The sequence below is a fragment of the Agelaius tricolor genome, unplaced genomic scaffold, assembly GCF_023055355.1.
Source record: "Agelaius tricolor isolate 1412-34295 unplaced genomic scaffold, bAgeTri1.0.p SCAF_23, whole genome shotgun sequence".
Lineage (NCBI taxonomy): Eukaryota > Metazoa > Chordata > Aves > Passeriformes > Icteridae > Agelaius > Agelaius tricolor.
Genome location: NW_027269283.1, coordinates 4,831,979 through 4,852,641, shown reverse-complemented (window position 1 = coordinate 4,852,641; position 20,663 = coordinate 4,831,979). Strand labels below are relative to the sequence as shown.

At 49.5% G+C, this 20,663-nt stretch overlaps 1 protein-coding gene across 2 annotated transcripts in view; it reads right to left on the bottom strand.

Annotated features, from left to right (window-relative positions):
• RIMS4 (regulating synaptic membrane exocytosis 4) overlaps positions 1–1,547 on the bottom strand; it is a 55,872-nt gene extending 54,325 nt beyond the window's left edge. For both annotated transcript variants that reach the window (XR_011682281.1, XM_071447042.1), the window contains exon 1: positions 1,185–1,547. Coding sequence is in view for 1 of the 2 variants with exons in the window: in XM_071447042.1 (XP_071303143.1) it covers positions 1,185–1,281 (97 nt within the window). In the remaining variant the exon portion in view is untranslated. The remainder of the gene's footprint in view (positions 1–1,184) is intronic.
• Positions 1,548–20,663: the final 19,116 nt, after the last annotated feature.

The window sequence follows — 20,663 nt, the reverse complement described above, 5'->3', positions numbered from 1 at the left end:
TCAGCAAAATTTTTAGATAAGAATTTTTAAAACTACATCTGTTGGAGGAGACAATCCTCTGCCTGCCACCCCTGCATGATGCTGATGACAAGTCTAGGTTAATCACACAGATGATGAATTGATTCTTACGTCAACTCCTTTAAAAACAACATCGTTACAGGTGTAGCAGCTGGCGGACTGATGTATTCCTGCTGGCATCTGCACATCTTGGGATGAGCCACTAGACAAAGGAGCATGCCGGCATTTTGAGGGATGCAACCATGACAGTCAGTGTTAAAATATGCTTTAGTTACCAACTTTTTATTATTTGCCACTCACAAGACTCGCAGGTTCAGTCTCTGGTACAGTGTGCACTGGGAAAAACACCCCTCAATTATCAGGGAGCCGCCGGGAATGGACAGAGGGCTCTGGGCTCTCCGACCGCTCTCCATCCACTCCCGCGCACGCCCTCCCTCCCTCTCTCCCTACCCACGCAGCGGCTGTGCTGCCCTCTACTCCCAGCACCTTCCCCAGCACCCACCACCCTTCCTCGCCCCTTCAACCCAATGCCTTTCCTGCTTCTCCCTACCAGTGCCCCTCTTTTTTAAGCTTGGTGTCATTTTATCACCACCACCAACTGTCTGAGGCCAGAAAGGTCTTTCTGATGCCGGCAAAAAAAAAAAAAAAAAAAAATCACTGCATCCATTCTGAAAGGCTTTTGTTTTGGGATTTACTCTGCCCTCATTTAAACGGAATCCCATTATTCGTCTCTCCAAAAGCAGCACGGTGTACGGCGCTAACAACCCCTGGGAACAATCAGCCCGAGAGTTGATGGTGTATAAATCAGAGCGGACCACACCACCCGGCAGGATGGACGCCTCCTCCCTGAGCTCTGCCCTTCATTCTCACAGAGGAGGATGGAGCGTGAGCCGCTCCATTTGCAAATAACCCGTGTTTCCTATCGATCGGCAGCCGGAGCGTGTTTCACCGCTGGAGCACACTCCCAGTTTCACCCTCCACAGGCACACGCATCCAGCGGTGCCCAGCATCCCTCGGACACCCGCACGGATGAACCCCCGGCCCCAAACCCCCGGCGGGGTCGGGGATGGCGCTGACACGGATCACACCCACCCTCGCCTGCCCACGGCGGACGGACACACAGCCCCGGGAACCACCGCCCCCCGGTGCTCCCCGGCCCCCCGTACCCGCGTCCTCCTCGTCGAAGCTGTTCATGCAGGGGAAGTAGATGGCCAGGGCCTCGAAGGAGGCGGAGAGGCTGAGGCGGCTCTGCGACCGCTCCATGAAGAGCCCGGCTCCGGGGGCGCCGCCGGGGGTCTCGCCCGCGGCCGCGGGCGGCTTGGCGAGCTTGGCCGCCCCATTCTTCACTCGGAGCACGGCCCGCGGCGTCTTGGCGGCGGCGGGGCCGCGCTGAGGCGGCGGGGAGAGGAGAGGAGAGGCGAGGCGGGCGAGGCGAGGTGAGGCAGGCGGGAGCGCGGAGCGGCGCGGAGCAGAGCGCAGCCACCTGCTGCCGCCCGGCCGGCCCTGCGCGCCGCCCGCCCCCGCCCCGCCGCAGCGCCGCCAATCGCGGCCCGGGGGCGGGACGGGCCCGGCGCGGCCGCCCTGCCCCCGCCCGGGCGGCCCCGGCTCCCTCAGCCCCGGGCGGCCCCGGCTCCGCGATCCCCCTGGCCCGGGCGGCCTCGGCTCCGCGCTGCGCCTGCCCCGCCCTGCCCCGAGCCCGGCCCGGGGAGCCCCGGTTGTGTTCTCGCCTTCCCTGGGCTGGAAAGGTCCTTGGCATCCCGAGCATTGGGATTATGCAGGTGTAGGTTTGCTTGTGAATTGATCTGGGAAAGTGAAATTGACAGAAATAGATTTATTTCTGAAATAGACAGAAATTTATTTATTTATTTCTGAAATATTTATTTATTTATTTATTTCTGAAATAGACAGAAAATTTTTTATTTCGCATTTATCCAGCGAGAAAGTGACATTGACAGAGGAGGAGATGCAGGAGGAAGAGTGTGTTCCTGGGTTTGATCTCAGAGTGCAATGGCAGAAAACAACCTTGAAGATTTCAGGTGTAGAACCTTGAAGGTTTCTTCCAAAAGAGAGGGATGTAAGTGACCCCAGTGTGAATGGAAGAGCAGCCCGGCTCCCAGCCTTCTCTCACGTACCTCTCTTTAGACACATAAAAAAACCCTTCCCAAAATATAAAAGCCACTATTTGGATGTATACAAGCTCCCAGGCAGAAAGCACATAAACCAGGAGGTTTTCCTTGGTGTGTTACATTAAATAGAAAGGCTGGTGCCTGTTGTGGCTCAGCATTAAGCCCATTCTGCAGCACACCGTGGGATAGAAGCTGCTGTGCTCTGTGAAATGAGCACATTTTAGATCCTTCCCCAAGTCACATTTTTTTTCCCGATAAGCTTTATGGAGAATTAGTGGTTCAAGACTGCCAGCTGTCCACAGGTGCTGCCTATGGCAGAGACATCACAGCATCTCCTAGTCCTGCTTTGGGGAAGGAAACGCTGTATAGCCTTATTTATTCAGTGCAACAAAACCCTGGGATGCTATTAGACAGAGTGTTTTGCGTGGTCTGCACAAAAAGGTTGCTGTTCCCTCAGGGAACAAAGGAAGATGTTCCTTGTGCTTGGTCTGTCCCCCCATCCTGATAACTAAATGTCACCCCACTGAAATGACAGGCCTGCTTGTGCTAATCCAAAAATGCATATTAAGAGTCCAATATCTCCCTTAGGAAAAGTGTGGCTAAACAACCTGTATTCTCCATTCTCAAACAGTTAATACATCAATCCATTAAAAGTTTTCTGTCTACTGAAAGTCCTACCACAGCTGTATGGTATTTGTGGCCAGTGCCCAGAAGCAGCAGGAGCAGGGCTGCTCCCAGGGAAGGGGTGCCAGGAGCAGCCTCTGCACAGGGCAGGGACAAACCTGTGGCCAGACACAGTCCCCTGCCATGGGAGGCAGAGCAGGACGTGATGGCAGTGCCTCCTATCAACACACCAGCTCCAAAGTCATCCATGGAAAGCCAAACATCAGTTCAGGATCAGGTCTGAGACAGTCTCATCTACAGCCTAGGCAAGAGCTAGAAGTCCCCCAGGCTTGGAGCTTAAATGGATCTCCTGACAGAGGGGGTAAATGTGAGTCCCAAATGAAGGTTTTTGGGGTAATTGCAGCCAGCTAGTGCACTCAGCCCTGACATCCAGGTTCTTCATTACTGGTGATACATCCAGAATGGCAGAGGTCATATGAATATCAGATACCAAGATGAGTTTCCAGGACTTCCTGAAAGAAAATATGTTATTTAATTCAAAAACTAATCAAAACTTGCTCTGGAGTTGGTGAGTTATATGAATTACTTCATCAAAGCTAGGCTAGGCAGGCAGTAAAGCAGAAGGAACAGAATGAACTTATTACAGACAATGATATCTCCAGGTCTGAGTTTTGAAAGGCAAAGGAATCAGTGAGGAATGTATTACCATATGTTTAAGAAGAGATTTCAATAGCACCAATCAAGGCATTAACAGCAGCTACAGGCACAAATTTAGGTGCATTAAAACTGTTAAGACAGCTCCTGTCTACTGGTCCTGCCAGCACATTTGATCAGAGGAGCAAGAGGCATCTGTGAATCAAAATTTGCTTGCAGGTTGCCAGGCGCAGAAGTTACCTAGAAGTGCTGACAACTGGCTTTTTTTTTTTTCATTTAAAGACTGCAATAAAAAATTTAAATGGGGAATAGAAGTTTAATCTCAGCTTTATGCTGTGTCCATCTAAATTGCTTGTTTCACTACATCTTGGAAGCTGTGGGACCAGCCATGCTTGAGTCCTTCCCTGCTCCTGTCTGCCACAGAGTGGCTTGGGCTGAGTGCTCTAAACATCATTCCTTAGCTTTGGTGTCATCTGCTTCTCATTTGACTGCTACATTTTGCTCCTCAGGGCCAGGGCAAATATGTGTCCTGCAGGGCTCTTTGATTATTGGCTGGGCCAAAACTTCCTAAACCAAAACCATCTGCCTTAAAGTGAGCCAAAATGCACTGACAGCTGGAAATGGGATGGACAGTTAAAGGACTAATGCCCTCTGGATGCCTGGAGGAAACTGTTTGTTTTGGCTGCCTGTTTAAGGGAAACAGGGATTTGCAATGAAGCTGGAAATTGTTAATCTCTAAGAGTTCTTCTTCATTGATTGACATGGACAGCAAGATCCTTGGGAGGGACTTGCAGAAGTGAGGATAAACAGGGAGGAAGATTCCCGTGATGTTGTAAATAAGCTGAGAGTGCAGGCGAGAACAAATAAACTCCAAGATTTACTGCCTCCAGAGCAGCATGTCTGTGGCTGCCCCAGTGGAAGTGGTTAATTGATTGTTTCCCCAGTGAAGCAGGCTCTGACTGATTGAACCATGGAAAGCTCTGATAGATTTTTCCTGCTGGCTCTTTCTCTTCCCACTAGTCACGTAGCTTATATTTTTGCCTTTATTCTTAGGTGTCTAGGTCAGCCTAGGAAGTTCATTTTTATACTGGAGCAAGAGGATATGCTGCCCTCTCTCTCTTGTACTCCCTGTGGTTTTGTATATGCTTGTTTGGAAATAAAACCAAACTCTCTGTTTTGTGTATGTTTGCTCTTTCTGCTCTCTCTGCCCACTGCTTGCTCAAAAAATAGTCCACATGCTGGGAGCTGAAATGCAGCACAGAAACAAGCCCTGCTAGTGAAAACACATGCATAAATCTGCTCAGAGTAAATACAGCATTCCTAAGGGTGAGGAGGGTTGGGCTCCTCCCTGTCTCATGCTACCCCTTCCCTGCCCTGAGCAAAGCTGATGCTGGAGCCAGGCAGCTCATGGTTGGCAGCACACAGTGTCCTCCAGCACCCATAAACAAACACAGACTTGACCATCCCTGCTCTTCAGGGCTGTAATTGATTCCACTTAGAAGTTCCTCTTGGCTCTTCTGGGCAGGCTGGGGGGCAGGAGGTGAAATGTGCTGAGCATGGATAGCCAGAACCAGGGACTAAACAGCAGAGAAGGATCTGTGGTGCCATGGCATGGCATCAGTGCAGGGTGATGCCCAGAGGCACTGGCTCAGGTGCCCAACACACCAAAGTACCACAGCTTCACTGGGTTTGGTTGTTGTACACTTACATAACAATATATATTTTAACTTATTTATTCTTTCTTGCTATGTGTGTAGAGGGAATACTGCAGGCTGATGGCTCAAAGAACCAGGCACAGTATAAATACAGAGTGAAAGCCTTTATAAATACAGAGTGAAAGCCTTTCTCTTCCCCAAGTGCTCACTGTCCAATAAGCCAAGACAAAGAACAGAAGGAAGTATAATTTTTTTTAATTCAAGTTCAGGGTACAAAGCATATGAGTTTTGGTTGGCTTGCCCAACACTGTATAAGGAAAGTCTCTGTTGGAGCTAGGAACTGACTGTAGATTTCCTGCCATAATCTCAAAACTACCTTCTGCTTTTCACTAATAGAAGAAATGTTCTAACCTTAGCAAAATTAAATTATAAGCCAGACAGGTTTTTACAACATCCTTTGTTGGCTGGGATCCAGGCAAGCCAGGAGTGCTCTGGTTTGTCACAGCTGAACCACATAATGCCCTAAAGAGCAGCCAGGCTGCTACCTGTGTGGGGCCTTTCACAATGCTCTGCACTTACTTCAACCTGACAGCCCATCTAAAAGCACAGATCCTGTTGTTTTAGTCACATCTCTCTCACGCCCTCTCTAGCTATCAAAAACAAGCCCACAAAGGTGCTAAATGACTGGTGAGACGGAGCCCAGAGGATGAGTAATGAGAGGCTGAGCCGTCAGCCTCGGGTCCCTTGCTAGCCCTGCTGCTTCTCACATTTGTCTAGCCAGGGTTCTCCTGAGGCAAGAGAGCTCAAGGCTGCACAGCACGTGCTGGGCTCTGTTTTTACTGTTGGTATCTACTAAAACTGCATGGGTTCAGCCCATTCAGTGACTTCCAAGCCCTGACAGCAGGAGTTTGGATGGGCTGGACACTCCCATGGGGTATAATAACTCAGCAGACCATCTTCTGCTTCGCTGTGTCCTTCTCAGTGCTGGGGTTTGGGTCAGGCTTTTTTTGGTTCAGCCAGCCAGGATGAGTAAAAGGCTGTTAAATCAGGCTGATTCTCTTCTGATGACTAAAATGCACATCCAGACTGATGAAGTGCAGGGTAGTGGTGATGTGCAGGCACATTGTCTGTTGCAATATTCACTCACGTGTGGAAGGGAAGAGGAAGCACCTGCGTGTAGAAAGTGGTGTTAAGAGCAAATACTTGCTTATCCACTTCCCTGATTTATAATAAACAAACTATCTCCCCAGGGGCTGTGCTATTCCCCAGCTCTCCAGGCTGGGAAATGGCTAGGCACAGTGAGGAAAAGCTTGAGATCTTGGAAAAAGAGAATGGAAGATCAAAAGCAAGAAGGAGGCAAAAAATGCAGAAGTGTGGGAGGCACAAGAGGAGAAGGAAAGGACTGGGGAGTTTAGCCAGTCCAGAAAAGTTTTGCAGCCAGAGGCAAGTTCAAAAGATCTGAGGAAATAGACTTGGGCACATCCTGTGGCTGAGAGAAAAAGAGACACTAAGCAGGAGCTCATGTACACCAGCAGCCCATCTAGCTCCTCCAAAAAGAGAGAAGCCCATCTGGAAACCCCATCAATAGTCATGAGCATCAGTGTTTTAGAGCACCTGGCTGACTGGCCACACAAGAGAGAGGGGTGCAGCTCAGGCAAGGTGGGTGCCTGTCCTGTGTGGCTGTAAAAACACAGAGGCTGCTGGAAACCTGAACCACGGGGGTTTCATTCTATGAAGCATCTGACAGAGCAGACATTTTGTGGCAAATTTCCCAAGAGTTTGGGAGAGGAGTTTGGCAGATTGTGGCAGAATGAAAGGATGGAAATCTGCAGACAAACCATTTCCTTCAGTCCTTTCATTCATATCAGCTCGTGGTGTTGGCATTGTCACAACAGAGGCAATGCTGGGAATGACAGGTGGAATTTAGTGCATTTGGATTTTAATCAGCAATTATTGTAAAACACAATGATGCTTCAACTGGTGGGTAATTTAGCTCCAATTCCAAAAATATAGACTCATCCATTCTAAATGTCCAATCTCTTCCTTCCAAGCAAACTAGCACATAGAAATGTATGAATGATAACCAAGCAAAGTAATGATGGCTGGAGAATTAAGATGGCTCAGAACTACCCAGCCAAATTACATAGTAATAGAATGGCAGCCATCCCAGGCCAGGCTTAGAGAGACTCAGGCTGGCTTCTCTCACTGACACTCCAAGGGCTGTGTCTCTATCTGATTCCTCTGTGCACTCACACAGGCACAGAGGAAAGGAGAGGAAATATTTAAATACTGTTGTAGCAACAATATTCAGTGCCAAGACTGGGAAGTTCTGCTACCTGTGCAGCTACAGCATTTCTTGGCAGGAATACAGAAAACAGAATCATAACATCACAGACATTTCATCTTTCTGGTGTTCTGAGTTTGTGAATTTGGCTTTTTAGCTAAGAGTGCATTTGTGAGCTACCACCACACCTGGCATTCAGAAGCTCTCAGAGCTGAACATCTCCCAGCCACTCTGGGAAGGGTTCCATAGCAGGGACCTGCCCATGCCCTGGACAGCACTAAACCAGCTCAGACCCTCCTTGGGAGAAACCCAGCAAATGAGGGCACATGAGCTCTGTGCTGCTGAGGCTCAGGCTACCTGGGAGCTGGTTTTGTTTGGGTTTTATGAAATTACAGAATATTTTGAGTTGGGAGGCAGCCTCGTTCCATCCCCCCTGCTGTGGGCAGGGTCACCTTCCACTTGACCAGGTTGCTCAGGGCCCCATCCAACCTGGCCTTGGACATTTCCAGGGGTGAGACAGCCACAGCTTCTATGGGGAACCTGTCCCAGAGCCTCACCCCTCTCATAGGTAAGACTTTCTTCCTAATATCTACTCTAATCCTGCCCTCTGGCTGTTTGAAGCCATCTCTCCTTGTCCTGTCAATCCATGCAAATCCTTGTCCAAAGCCCCTCTCCAGCTCTCTGTATCCCCTTTACACACTGGAAGGGGCTTAAGGGCTCCCCAGAGCCTTCTCTCCTCCAGGCTGAATAGCTCCAACTCTCCCTTTGAGCATCTTTGTGACCTCCTCTGGTGTCACTCCAGCAGCTCCATGTCCTTATGTTGTGGTCTCCAGAGCTGGATGCTGTGGCAGCAGCTCTCTGGCCACAGAGAGAAACACAACTGTCCCAGGCATCATCCTGGGGAAGGCTGGGAGAAGATCAGAGAAAAGAATGAGAAACAATTCTTATCTTCACTTGCTGCACCTGGTATTGTGAACATGGGGAATGTGTTACTGAGATTCGTTTACCAAAGGGTGGTTTCTTAATTAGCCACTGGTGATGGTGTTTGGATTTGAGGACCACTTAGGTCAGCCTGTATGGTAACTGTCTTAAAAGAACAATGGGTTTCTTAATAAAGAGTATTATTGATCAGCCTTCTGTGAATCATGGACTCTCTGCTAATTATCACCCATTTGGGGATGCCTTGACACTACAGGATGCAGCCCTGCAGGAGTGGTGTCACCAGAGACGAGGGAGAGAACAGCCCCCAATGTGCTGATTTTGCTGCAATCCCTGCTATAAACGTCCCTTAGAGCAGAGACCTCTCAGCAGCCCAATGATAATTTAATTTAGTTTTAATGTGAGGATTTGGGTCCTTCAGTTGCCAGAACATACAACCATGTGGACAAAATGTTCCTTACTGCCACCTGCCTCATCCCAGCATTTCTGCTTCCCTGCAGGAGGGGCCCTCCAGGGCCATGGATGCTGCTGAAATCAGTGGCTTTTGGGCTACAGCCCCTTTGCACACAGCTCCCAGCCTGGGAGGTAACCAGTTTGTGAAATATCTCTTTTAAACGAGTCTGCTGAGTCTCCAATAAGAAGAGGACAGAAATAATCCTCTGTGAGGCTTCCTACAGATGGGTTTTAGTACCTGTAAATGTTGCAACAAACGGATTTGCTCTGGGATTGGATGGACATTGGCAGATTTATGGAATGAGGTGATGCAGGTGCAGCACAACTGGAACTTGTGGGACAAATCCCTGCAAGCACTTGAGGGTATTTTAGATGTGTTTCTATCTTGTGCCTGCACCTGGGCTGGGGGTGGTCTCAGCCTAAAGGGTTTTTGTGCCCCACAGTGCTGGGCAAGGCACTAGGAGCCAATGGAGAAGGGACAAAATGCCTTTTCTTCACCTCAGGTGCTAACAACAGTTTGGTGAAATGTGTTTCCATGTTTATGGCTCTACCACAGAAGCTGCTTTAACCCTTTCCCTTGTTTTGCCTTGCCTTTTCCCTCCTCCTTCCTCCAGGCTGTGATAGCTGTGTCCCCAAAGGAAAGGAAGATTCACTTGTCTGCAGTTAGCAGAGGGGCTAAATTTGTTATACATTATGCACATTCTTCACGATGCAGCATTTCTTGCTTGAACTTGAGAGGAATAATGTTACATAAGAAGCCCCTAACAGATTGTCTATAGAACACTACACAAGACAAATAGTTCAAAGCTGTGACTCAAACTGTGGAACTACAAACTGAAAGCAAGGCCAGTGCTGATCAACCAAGTGACAACACATGTTTGATCATAATACCCTAAAACATTGCATCTGCTTGAAAATAAACAGAGATCTTAATGACCTGTTGTAGTTATCACCAGCAAGCTCACATTTAGCTTCACAACTCCATTCTGTCTTCTGACAGTCCCAAAAAAAAAAAAAAAGTGAAAAAAGTGCTCTACCTTTCAAAATGCCTTATCTATATATGCCATCAACAGACTGCTCCTTCAAGTGTTGTAACTCCTCTCTTAAATCTCTAAGTATAGAAAACTATAGAAGGAAATATAGAAGGAAATGTAGGGGATTCTGTACTGGGCAGAATGTGTATCTTCTGAAAGTTTAAAATTAAAGCAGCACACTATGAAATTCACTACAAAGCATGTCTTGGAAATATATTTTTACAATGATTGTTTTAGTACTCTCAGAGTTATTATATTTCTTATCATCTGCCTATAAAGATACACTGGTAGCACCAGTGAAAATCCAGATAATGTTTTCATGTTTTTACAGACACTATATTTCACCCCAAGTACTGGAATATATCACTCCATTTCTTATCTCACCCGTCTTGTTTTTATTCCCCTCTTCACATTTAATTTCAACTCTTTTTTACATTTGCAGTCTCATCAAATCATTCACCCTTTTTTTCAGTCTGTTTCAGGGCATGGTTGCCAGCATTCCTAATGCAATTCAGGCTGCGTTTCACACTTTTCACAAGGAAAAATTTTCAAGTTCATTCAGATTGCTTCCAATCTTCAAAATATTAGTCCTACTCATTCAAATACTTAGTAAAAGTACTGTAAAACAGTTTACCATATTTTGCTTTTGCTGCCAAAAATACTCCCTCACTTTAGAATTCAGCTATTGAAGTGTTTATCATCATTGCCTGAAAATCTGTCCTTTTTTTACTTCAATTCTTATCATTAATGGTTTGATGTCCCCCATTTCACAAAGATATTGTGCTGAGTTGCCTTGAATCTAGTGGAAAACATCTTCAGTTTGCCTCTGACAAAATGGAGTTGCAGCAGTGATTCAGGACTGCTGAAAAGCTGCTTCAATAAAACAGGACACTTGTCATATGAAAGCAAATATGGTTTGAATGCATCCTAGAGGTCAATAAATCTGCTGCTGGCTGGCTGTAGAGATAACTACCTTGTCTTACAAGGTCTGAGATTGCTTTTGGTTTATATCAGTAAAACTGTGGGGGTTGTAGAAATATGGGCAGGGGGGATTCACTGCTCCTAATGCATCAGCACAGATTGTTCCAGCTCCTGGCTGGATCCCTGATGGACTGGGGGGACAGCACAATCCCTTCCCTGGAGGTCCAGGTTTAGTTTTGGTTTGTTTTGGGTTTTTTTTAAATTTTGTAAACACCTTGCTAGTTTCTTTCTCTCCTCTCTCTCTAAAATTCACATCACCAAAGGAGATGAGGATTTTGTTTATCCAGCAGCACCTGCCCAAGGTCTTAATGGGCTGATGACACACTCCTCAGCATCTGTAGCAGCTCACTGTGGGGTTCAGGGTCTGGAATCCACTTTTGTTTTCCTTGAGCAAAGGACCAAATTCAACCTGTATGTGTGAGCTCTTGCAGAGCTGTGCTTGGGTGTGTAACCCCAGGAGATGGGGTCCTGACTCCCAGGGCCTTTGGGACTGGGCTCTGCTCCTGTGCAGCATCCCAGCTCCACTGACTGCTCCACTTTCACCTTGGGCACAGATGTGCTCCTGCTCCAGCAGATGCATTGCTGCCCTGGGCAAATCACTTATTGGAGCAGATGCTGATTTTTGTTTTTCAAGGCAAAATGCACACAATGTGGAGCCCTGGACAGCCAGCAGGAACTGCTCCCCCCAGACACACCTTCCCCATCTCCAGCTGATGGCTCTGCAGGCATCTGCCCAGCTTCCCTGTGCCAGGGGCTCTGCTTCCTAACAAAGCTGCTTTCCATAGTGCCAGTGAGTGTTAGAGGGGCCTACCCATCCAAACATTTGAAGGAAATGTGAAATACTGACATAGGAAGAGATGGGTAATTGAAAACAAGGGTTAAGCCAGAGCTCTGAATTCCATGCAAATTCCCCCACAATGGATTTTGCAGCAGCAGCCCTGAGCTGTACCCCAGCTCTGAAGGGTCTGCTCCCATCACCTGGCTGCTGGGGGGCTGCAGGGGGCTGCAGCACCACCTCTGCTGTCCCCACCTTGCTGGCACAGGACTCAGACAGTGTGGGAACACTCCTGTCCCCACCTGTATTCTGTGGGTGTTTTGTGCATTGATGCAATGGAAAATCCACTCAGTTCCTCCTCAAGCAGAGGCAGGAGCTGTCTGAACACCTCTAGGACATCTGCTCTTGTCACATCTTCAGTCCTCTTTGTCTCTCATCAGTGCACAACTTTATTCTGGAGGTTTGTCCTTGATGAGAGGAGGAGAAGCTCCTCACCAATAGTAGGGTTTCCCTGATTTTGCCTGTTTTTCCCAGGTTTTAGCCCTAGGTCACATCCCTGCTCTTCCCTGTCCCCTCCATGAACACCCAGGGAGGCAGAGGAGAGCAGTGCTGTACCAGCACCTTGGGATGCCCAAGGGCCACTGCTCCTCTTGGCTGCAAGTTAGGGAAAAATCTGGAAATTGGATCCATCTCCAAGAGACTTTGATTTCTTAATTTGCTTTCTGCTTGATTTAGCTCTTTTCTGAAACAATCTCAGCAGTGAAAAGCCTTTTCAGAATAGAACAGGAAGGTTTTCTTTCTTCTGAAAACACTGAAACAAGATGTTTTGATTCTGCCAGATTTTTTGTTTGTTTGTTTTGTTTCAAAACAAAATTCCAGTGAAAAGCAGTAAATTTTGTGAAGTACTTTGATTTTGATGGCTCTGTGTATGCTGGCTTCGATATTTTTCTGGCTATCCCCACTTGGGAGAAGCAGGAGGGAAGGCAGAGCAGATGTCACACTGTGCATTGCAGAGCTGGAGATCTGGCACCCATCTGGCAAACAGCCTCAGGAAGAGTGGGAACATGGTGTGGGTGCAGCTGGGCCACAGGAAGGGACAGCACAGGAAGAGGGAGAGCCATGGAAAACTGTCTGATTACAGGGCCAGTAAGCACTGATGGGCCAGCTCTGGCAGCAGAGCTGATTCCCAAGGGACCTTGAACAAATGTCTGAGGCCCTGTGACCTGTGAGGAGGCAACAACCTCTTGTAGCACTGTGTCTACTAAAGATTGAGGCTTTTTAGAGCTGGGGCATCTTTTAATTGAATCACAGAATCACTCAGGTGGCAAGAAACCCATAAAATCACTGAGCCCAGTTTAACCCAGCACTGGCCACACCATCACTAATCCATGTCCCAAGACACAACATGTGGTGGTGTTCACAGGGGTCCCAGGACAAGGGAAGAGATGAGAATCTTGACTCCATGTTTCAGAAGGTTGATTTATTATTTTATGATATATATTATATTAAAAGAAAATGATATATTAAAACTATACTAAAAGAATAGAAGAAAGGATTTCATCAGAAGGCTGGCAAAGGAAAGGCAAGGAATGGTAATAAAATCTTGTGACTGCTCACAGCCTCAACACAGGTGGCTGTCATTGGTCATCAATAAAAACAATTTTACATGCTGGGTAAACAATTCTCTAAATCACATTCCAAAGCAGCAAAACATGGAGAAGCTGAAGCTTCCCAGCTTCTTAGGAGAAAAGATCCTAACAAAAGGATTTTTCATAAAATATATCTGTGACAACATCATATCTACATGTCTTTCAAATCCCCTCAGAGCTGGTCACTCAACGTGGCTTTTGTGTTGTTATTTTGAACACAGACTTCATCTAGACTGGACTAGCAAAGCAAGCAAGAGCAGTAATTACCTGGACCTGTGAGTTTTTGTTAAGACAGGCAGTGTCAGAAGAATTTAAATGCAGATCCCAGCATCCTGCCGACACAAAAAGAAATCCAGGCTTTGCAAAGTCAAAGAGAAGCAGTTTTGTCCTCCTGGGAGCTACAAAATAGGTTGGGATGCCAAAAATAACCTGTTACTAGTTATAGATGCTCCAGCTCTTTTACCAAGACATGAAAACTTGAGCTGGGTTTAATACAAGACACTTGTTTAGTGTCACTGTGACCTTCTGCAGATTTGCCACCCCAGCTTTAACCAAATTAAAGACTAATCCATCCTGTCACTTCATCACTTTATTCTTGCACAAAGCTTCCTCAGTGAGATTCAATCCTTCTTGTAATGGCTCTGTTTCCTCTCTGAATTTATTTGCATGAAAACCTGGTTCCTGAGTAGTTGGTCAGGAAATAGGGAGGGATTCAGGCTGCAGCTCTCAGGAGCACACAAATGAAGTGGGGGCTCTCACAGGTGGTTTTGGGACTTGGGGTTGCTGCTGCCTTCAATTTAGGGTCAGGGACCCAGCTGGCTTTGGATGTTCCACAGTTTCACACCTGCACTGACAGAGCAGCAGGCTGTGCCAGAGTCCAGTGAGAAAACATTTGGCCCTTCTGAGACAGTCATGGCCCAAGGATTTTTCTAAGGGAATTAATCTGAAATGCAAACCAAATTCATGTTCTAGAGACCATTCTGTGGCACAGGGAAAACAGGAAATCCTCTGAGCTGGGCCACAGAGGTGCCCTTAGTGCTGGCACTTGGGGGGCTGGAGTGACACAGGCAGGGCCCACACAGGGTCCTTCTCCTCCCCACCTTTCTCCTCCCAGCTATTCCATATTTCAGGAGCTCCTTTCCAGTCTCTGTGTGTTCTGGAGAAACCATGAACTGGACCAGAGGCAGAATTGTGTCTGGAAATGGAGATGGCTTAGAGGAAAGATCAGCAGCCTGGTGCTCAGGGCTGGGAATGATCACATCTCCTGCTCCTTCTGGCCTGGCTGCTGCAACGCCCAGGCCGAGGGAGAGGAGAGGCAGCAAAGGGGGTCACTGGAACAGAGATAAACAAAGGATAATCTTTCAGGCAACAATTCATCATTTAAAGCTGAAGCAGAGAAACATTTTTGCAGCTAGCACAGCATTAAACAGATGGGCTAAACCACTTCAGCAGCAAGCAGGTGTCTCAGGGCTCTGAAAACCCACCCAGCCACAGCCACAGGGTGATTATCCCGGGTGACCCAGGTGTTTCCAAGACAAGAAGGCCAAATCCCTTCCTGCAGCCACTGCTTTTATTGATTTATTTATCTGCACAATGTGCCAGGGGTGTCTCTGGAGGATGCCTGCAATGGTACAGCCCCTGCCTGAGGAACAGATGCTCCTGGAGAATCATTTCCATTTGCAAGACCTCACATCAAGAGAGCAAACATGAGCCATCCGTGCTGCCTTCGCCCCAGCCTCCCCCTCTGTCCCAGCTCTGCCCTGCTCTTGCCATGGCCACAGCTTCTGTATTTTTTTCAGTGCCAAAGCATGCAGAAACAGGCTTGGTCTCCATCTGGTTTGCCTGGTTTGTTCAGGTAGAGCCCTGGTTTCATCCAGGTCGTGTGGGAGGTGGTACAGAACCAGGCGGGGAGAGTGGGAAGGCCCAGGGTTAGTGTTACACTCTGGCACTTGGCATATTCAGGAATTTTCTGAAGCCAGACAAGGGGCTGTGGAGCACTTGGTTGGGTAAAAGCCTGGGTGAGGTTTGGAAGAGTGGGAGGGCTGTGGGAAGTGCAAGGCAGACCCTGTTCTGGCACGGGGCTGTGGGAGATCCCAGCTCCCCTTCCCTCTCCCTTCCCAGGTGCAGGCTGGGCCCAGCCTGTCCCAGCCCGTGCAGGTCAGGGCTCAGGCACAAGGAGGTGGCACTGGGCACTGCCCTGCCTGTGCCAGGATGCCATCCTCTCAAACATCCATGGCTCTGGGGCCGTGCAGCACCCAGGGAGCATCTCCCCTTCCCTCCTCCACCTGGGAGCTCCTCAGGCAGCAGGTACATATCAGTGCTGGGGCAGCCTGCTTGTCTGCTCCAAAATCAGCCCAGGAGGAGGAGGAGGAGGAGGAGGAGGGCTCAGAGCTACCCAGAGGCAGCTGATGCTGCTGTTGCTGTTGGCAATGGTGCCCTCGGCTCCCTCGGCACCTCGCTGTGCAGCTCTGACGTCAGGGGCCTCTGACAACTTTGCTGTCAGTCAAAACCCTTTTCACAAACAGACACTGACAGTTTGCAGTGCAACCACCAAGCCTGGCTGGCTCCTTTCCTTTCTGTCCTTTTTTTAAGCTCACAGATTGAAATTTTAAATTGCTGGTCCATCGCTGGCCTCTTGAGCAAATGAATTTTCCTGTGGTCCTTAGAGCTGTGTCCTCTCCTCTGCCAGCTCCCCACCCACTGCCACAGCCCTCAGACCAGCCCTGACCCTGGGAGCCTCCCTGCAGCAAGCAAGAGCCTCCAGCCTTGGATTTACCAACACCATGAAGGTCTCAGGGTGATGGTGACTGGAACAAAGTCCTGCATCTCCTGGGGCTGGTCATGTTTAGCAGGTAGTTGAGACCCTACAAAGGCTCATTTTCTCCCTTCTCTTTCCATTTATCTTTCTTTCCTTTTCTCCTTTTCTTTCTTGCAGGAGGAACCAGGGCTGGCCCTGCTTTGGAGATCCTGGGTTCTCCAGCCTGAGGCTCTGAGGGAAGACAGAGATCACTGGGGTTCAGGTGCTTGTGCAGGGAGGCAGCCAGCCAGTGCCTTTTTTCCCTTTATCCTGAGCTGTGCTGGATCCCAGGAAGTGTAATATTTGCTCATACATCTCAGTAAATCCCCCCTGTGCTACAGGAGGTCACCTTCCCTAATCTGTGATGTCCAATTGCGTAACTGAGGTACTGAACAAATAGCTTAAATTTAATCTGTGTTTGCTTCCACCTCAGGCGTGACAAACCAATTCCTGGGCAAGCACAGTTTCAGCACAGGGCTGGGAACACACACTGGTCATGGAAACCTCGAAAAGAGCAGAAAAAATTAGGGAGATAAACCAAGAAAGGTTTTTTCTGCCTGCTGCAGCACCTCTGCCTGACAAACATCACTCCAAGGCTGGTATTTCCATGCCTTCAGAAGAGATCAAGACTTGCTGTGTCCAGGTGAGGTCCTGGGACAAAAGCAGGAGACATTGCTGTGGATCTCAGCAGGAGGATGCAGTTTTGAGGAGCTTTGTGTCAGTGTTGTGAGGCACCAACTCTCATCATGCCTGAAACCCTCCCACCCCATCCAGCACCAAGGGGAGGGTGGCAGATTAAAGAGAGCAGAAAAAAAGCAGAGAACAAGGGGCAGCAGGACTGCAGCAGGGCTTGGAAGATGTTCTGTTAACAACGTGGGTGATGGGAGGCAGGGAGGGATTTGGTTCTCTTGTTTCTCTCCACGCTCATTTTTCTTTGGATCATTAATGACCTTTCATTCAACAGCAGAGATATTAATAGGATCCTTCCATTCCAAATGTCCCCATCTCCCCTCTCTGCTCCCCCTCTCTTCACACTTTCTGGCACTCTAACAGTTTCCTTCTCATTAATTAAAACAAATAACAAGCTTATACATCTCATCAGGGTAATTCAGACTCTAAACATATCAGCCATCTCTTGCCCCAGGCACTGTGGATGGAGCAAAACCAGCTCTTTCTCTCCCTGACGTGGTTTCTTCTCCCTCTTGGAACAAGGATGTGCTTTAAATGTCCATCCTCAGCCAGACACCACAGTGAGCAGGAAATATTGTGCCTCTAAGCACCCACTGGGTCCTGCCTGCTCTGCTGCCCTGCCCTGAGCTGCTCTGGCTGGTGCCAGCCCCATGTCACAAGCTGTCACTCCCTTCTGCATGGCACAGATGTCCCAGGTGCTCTGACCCCTGGTAAGCAGTGCCTCACTCCCTGCAGCCACTCATTGCCTCTGGACCCACTTCCCAGGCTGAGGGATGGACAAACAGCCCTTGGCATGCTGTGGTTTGGATCTGGCCCTTAAATGCAGCCCCCTGCTGAGCCCCTCCACGCAGGGATACAGCCCAGCCCTTCCCATGGCAAACACAGCACAGGGCTGCTGTTGCCTGATTTCAGGCACCAAATTCACGTTTTCTACTCCCTTAGCTGAAAGTCTTTGAGTGGGATCCCATCAGACAGTAAGAGGGGCCAACACAGAAATGGCTGGGGGCTCACACCACTCCTGGGGATGGGAGGTAATTCTGCACATGGATCTCAGGCAGCTGGGGCATGTTTGTGGCAGGAAGATGCCCCCATGGCTCCGAGCCTGGCACTGCCAGGAGGCAATGAGCATGGTTTCCAAGGGAAAGACAGCAGAAATTGAGTGAAAAGGAGCACATGCTCTTTTTTACCAGGGCTGAAAAACAGCACCAAATCTCTGTCCCTGGAGGTAGCCAGGGAGAGGAGACTGCTGCCCAGCCCACAGAGCATCTTCTGTACAAGAAAAGCCTTAGCTTCAAATCTCCTAATTTACCCTGAGTTTTTCTGTTTAATAGTATTCATAGTGGGAGCCATCTGGACTTGGTACTTTATTAGCTTAGAATAATTCAGCTGCTTTGTTAATCTCATCCCATTTCATAGGGTTCATTCCAGTTTGCTCGTGGTGCACCCTGGGACAGGGCAGTGCTGCTGCCCTCGCTCTCCCTTCACCCATCATGCTGCCAGTGTGGAGCAGCCACCTCAGTGCAGGTCCTGTCTCTCCAAACACGGCCTCACAGGCTTCTTTAACATCTCTGACTCTCTCAGCAGGCAGTTGGAGGCTTCTAAATCCACTGGGCTTTCCCACTGGTAACTGGGGACTGCAGTGAGTCCCTGCCGCTCCTCACAAAGCTTCCCCAGCCCCTGGAGGGGCAGAACTTGGCACTCCCCAAGGGCCCAGAGTTCCAGTGCCACATCCCACACTGGGGGCACTCCCCAGCCCCCCAGGAGCCCAGCAAGCCAGGCTGCTCCTCAGCCACAGGAGCCACTTGCTGCCCCAAATGCTGGCCTTGTTACAAAGCCATAACTGAGCTCCTATCATGCTAAATGATCACATTTCTCTCTATTGAGAGAAACCAATTTGCCAGCAAATTTTCTTCCGCTCTGCCTGTAGCACTGTACCACTAAGTGGTCATCAAACTGGTGCTGAGCTTCCTGAGCATGTACAGAGGGCCAACTCCCATGGACATCATGTTCCTCTCCTCTCTCCTCTCCTCTCCTCTCCTCTCCTCTCCTCTCCTCTCCTCTCCTCTCCTCTCCTCTCCTCTCCTCTCCTCTCCTCTCCTCTCCTCTCCTCTCCCCCTTCTCTCCACTCTGCCAGGGAAATAGCAGGAACCACGTGAATGAGATCATCTGCTCCAAAATTACTCACAGTGAATTAATCACCCAGAGCGGCAGCACCGCAGTGGGAGTGAGCCAGGGTCACTGGCAAGGAGCTGGTGGCTTGGGGAGGAGGCAGCAGCCCTGCACCAGGGATGGTGCTGCTTGGGCAAAGGTGCTGCAAGGAAGGGCCCTTGTCTTCCTTTCCTGCCACTTGCCTCCACAGAGCCAGTGCTTCACACCACCAGGGTTAGGGTCAGGCTGATGGAAGAGTGCAGCCAGCAGAAAACATCAAATTACTTCCCCCTGGCACCATAAATTAGAAATGCTCATCCTGCTGAGAGAACCAGGTATGAAGCCAGCCCTGAACCTGGTGAATATTTCCCTGCCTTTTGCCTCTCTGCTGCCCAGCAGAAAAGCAGGGATGGGCAGGGAGGATGGTGCTGCCCTGGGAGGATGCTCCAGGCCAGGGATTGCAAACAGCATTTGCACAGCTGTAGGACAGAAAGGGGCCTTTGCCTGGATCAGTCTGTGATGGCAGGTGACACAGCCATGGTGACAAGGACAATTTCATGGCAGTGTGTTACCACACTACTCCTCAAATAACATTTAATAATAATAATAATCCATGTACCCAGGATGCTTTCAGAGGTGCAGCTCCCTGGTACCCACCTCAGGTACCCTGGTGCACAATGCTGCCCCACTTTGCCTCATCCTCTCCAAATGAAAAGTGCAAAGGTGAAAAGGTCCTTGGGACCTGGCACAAGCTGGAATTGCCCAGACTCAGACAATTTAGGACACCGTGTGAATCCCCACAGGAATAAAGCAGCTGAGCTGGGCTGGAAAGAGCAAAGCAGAAGCAGCAAACAGAGCTGGGAAGAGGGTGCCATTATGGAGCAGTGGGTGAGCCAGCAGCAGGAGGGGACAGGGAGCAGAGCAGCAGGGACAGGGGGCAGAGCAGGAGGGACAGGGAGCAGAGCATCAGGAGGGACAGGGAGCAGAGCAGGAGGGACAGGGAGCAGAGCAGGAGGGACAGGGGGCAGAGCATCAGGGACAGGGGGCAGAGCATCAGGAGGGACAGGGAGCAGAGCAGGAGGGACAGGGGGCAGAGCATCAGGGACAGGGGGCAGAGCATCAGGAGGGACAGGGAGCAGAGCAGGAGGGACAGGGGGCAGAGCAGGAGGGACAGGGAGCAGAGCAGCAGCAGGGACAGGGAACAGAGCAGCAGCAGGGACAGGGAGCAGAGCAGCAGCAGGGACAGGGGGCAGAGCAGGAGGGACAAGGAGCAGAGCAGCAGCAGGGACAGGGAGCAGAGCAGGAGGGACAAGGAGCAGACCATTCCTCCTCCTGCCGTGTCAGCTGTGACAGCGCCTGGCCCCGTGGGGTCTCACAGCCTGCACAGGGGCCCTGCCTGTGGGGAGGTGGCACAGATCCACTGCAGAGACACAGAGAAGGGTTTCTGTGCTGTGGATCTGACCTGCAAACACCTCAGTGTGTGTTTAGTATTTTGCTCCCTGTCTCAGACTGCTCCTTCCTTCTCTCCTGGCCTCTGTGGTTCATTTAGTGATATGTGATCTATACCCATGTTCACCTGGCATGGACCTGCATTCCCTGTAGATAAAATGATGTTCACACGCTCAGGTCTGGCAACAGGAGTGAGTTATTTCCCACAGAGGGCCTTAAAGCACTTTGCATTTGTCACCCCACTTGCAGAGATGCAGAGACAGGAGTGGGTTTGTTCAGTACCACCTGGAAAGAAGATCACTTGCTGCTGGGTGATGGCACCAAGGATGAGCGCAGGGAGCTGCTGCACAGGGACCTCCAGGCCAGCACTGCCTGCATCAAGCCAGA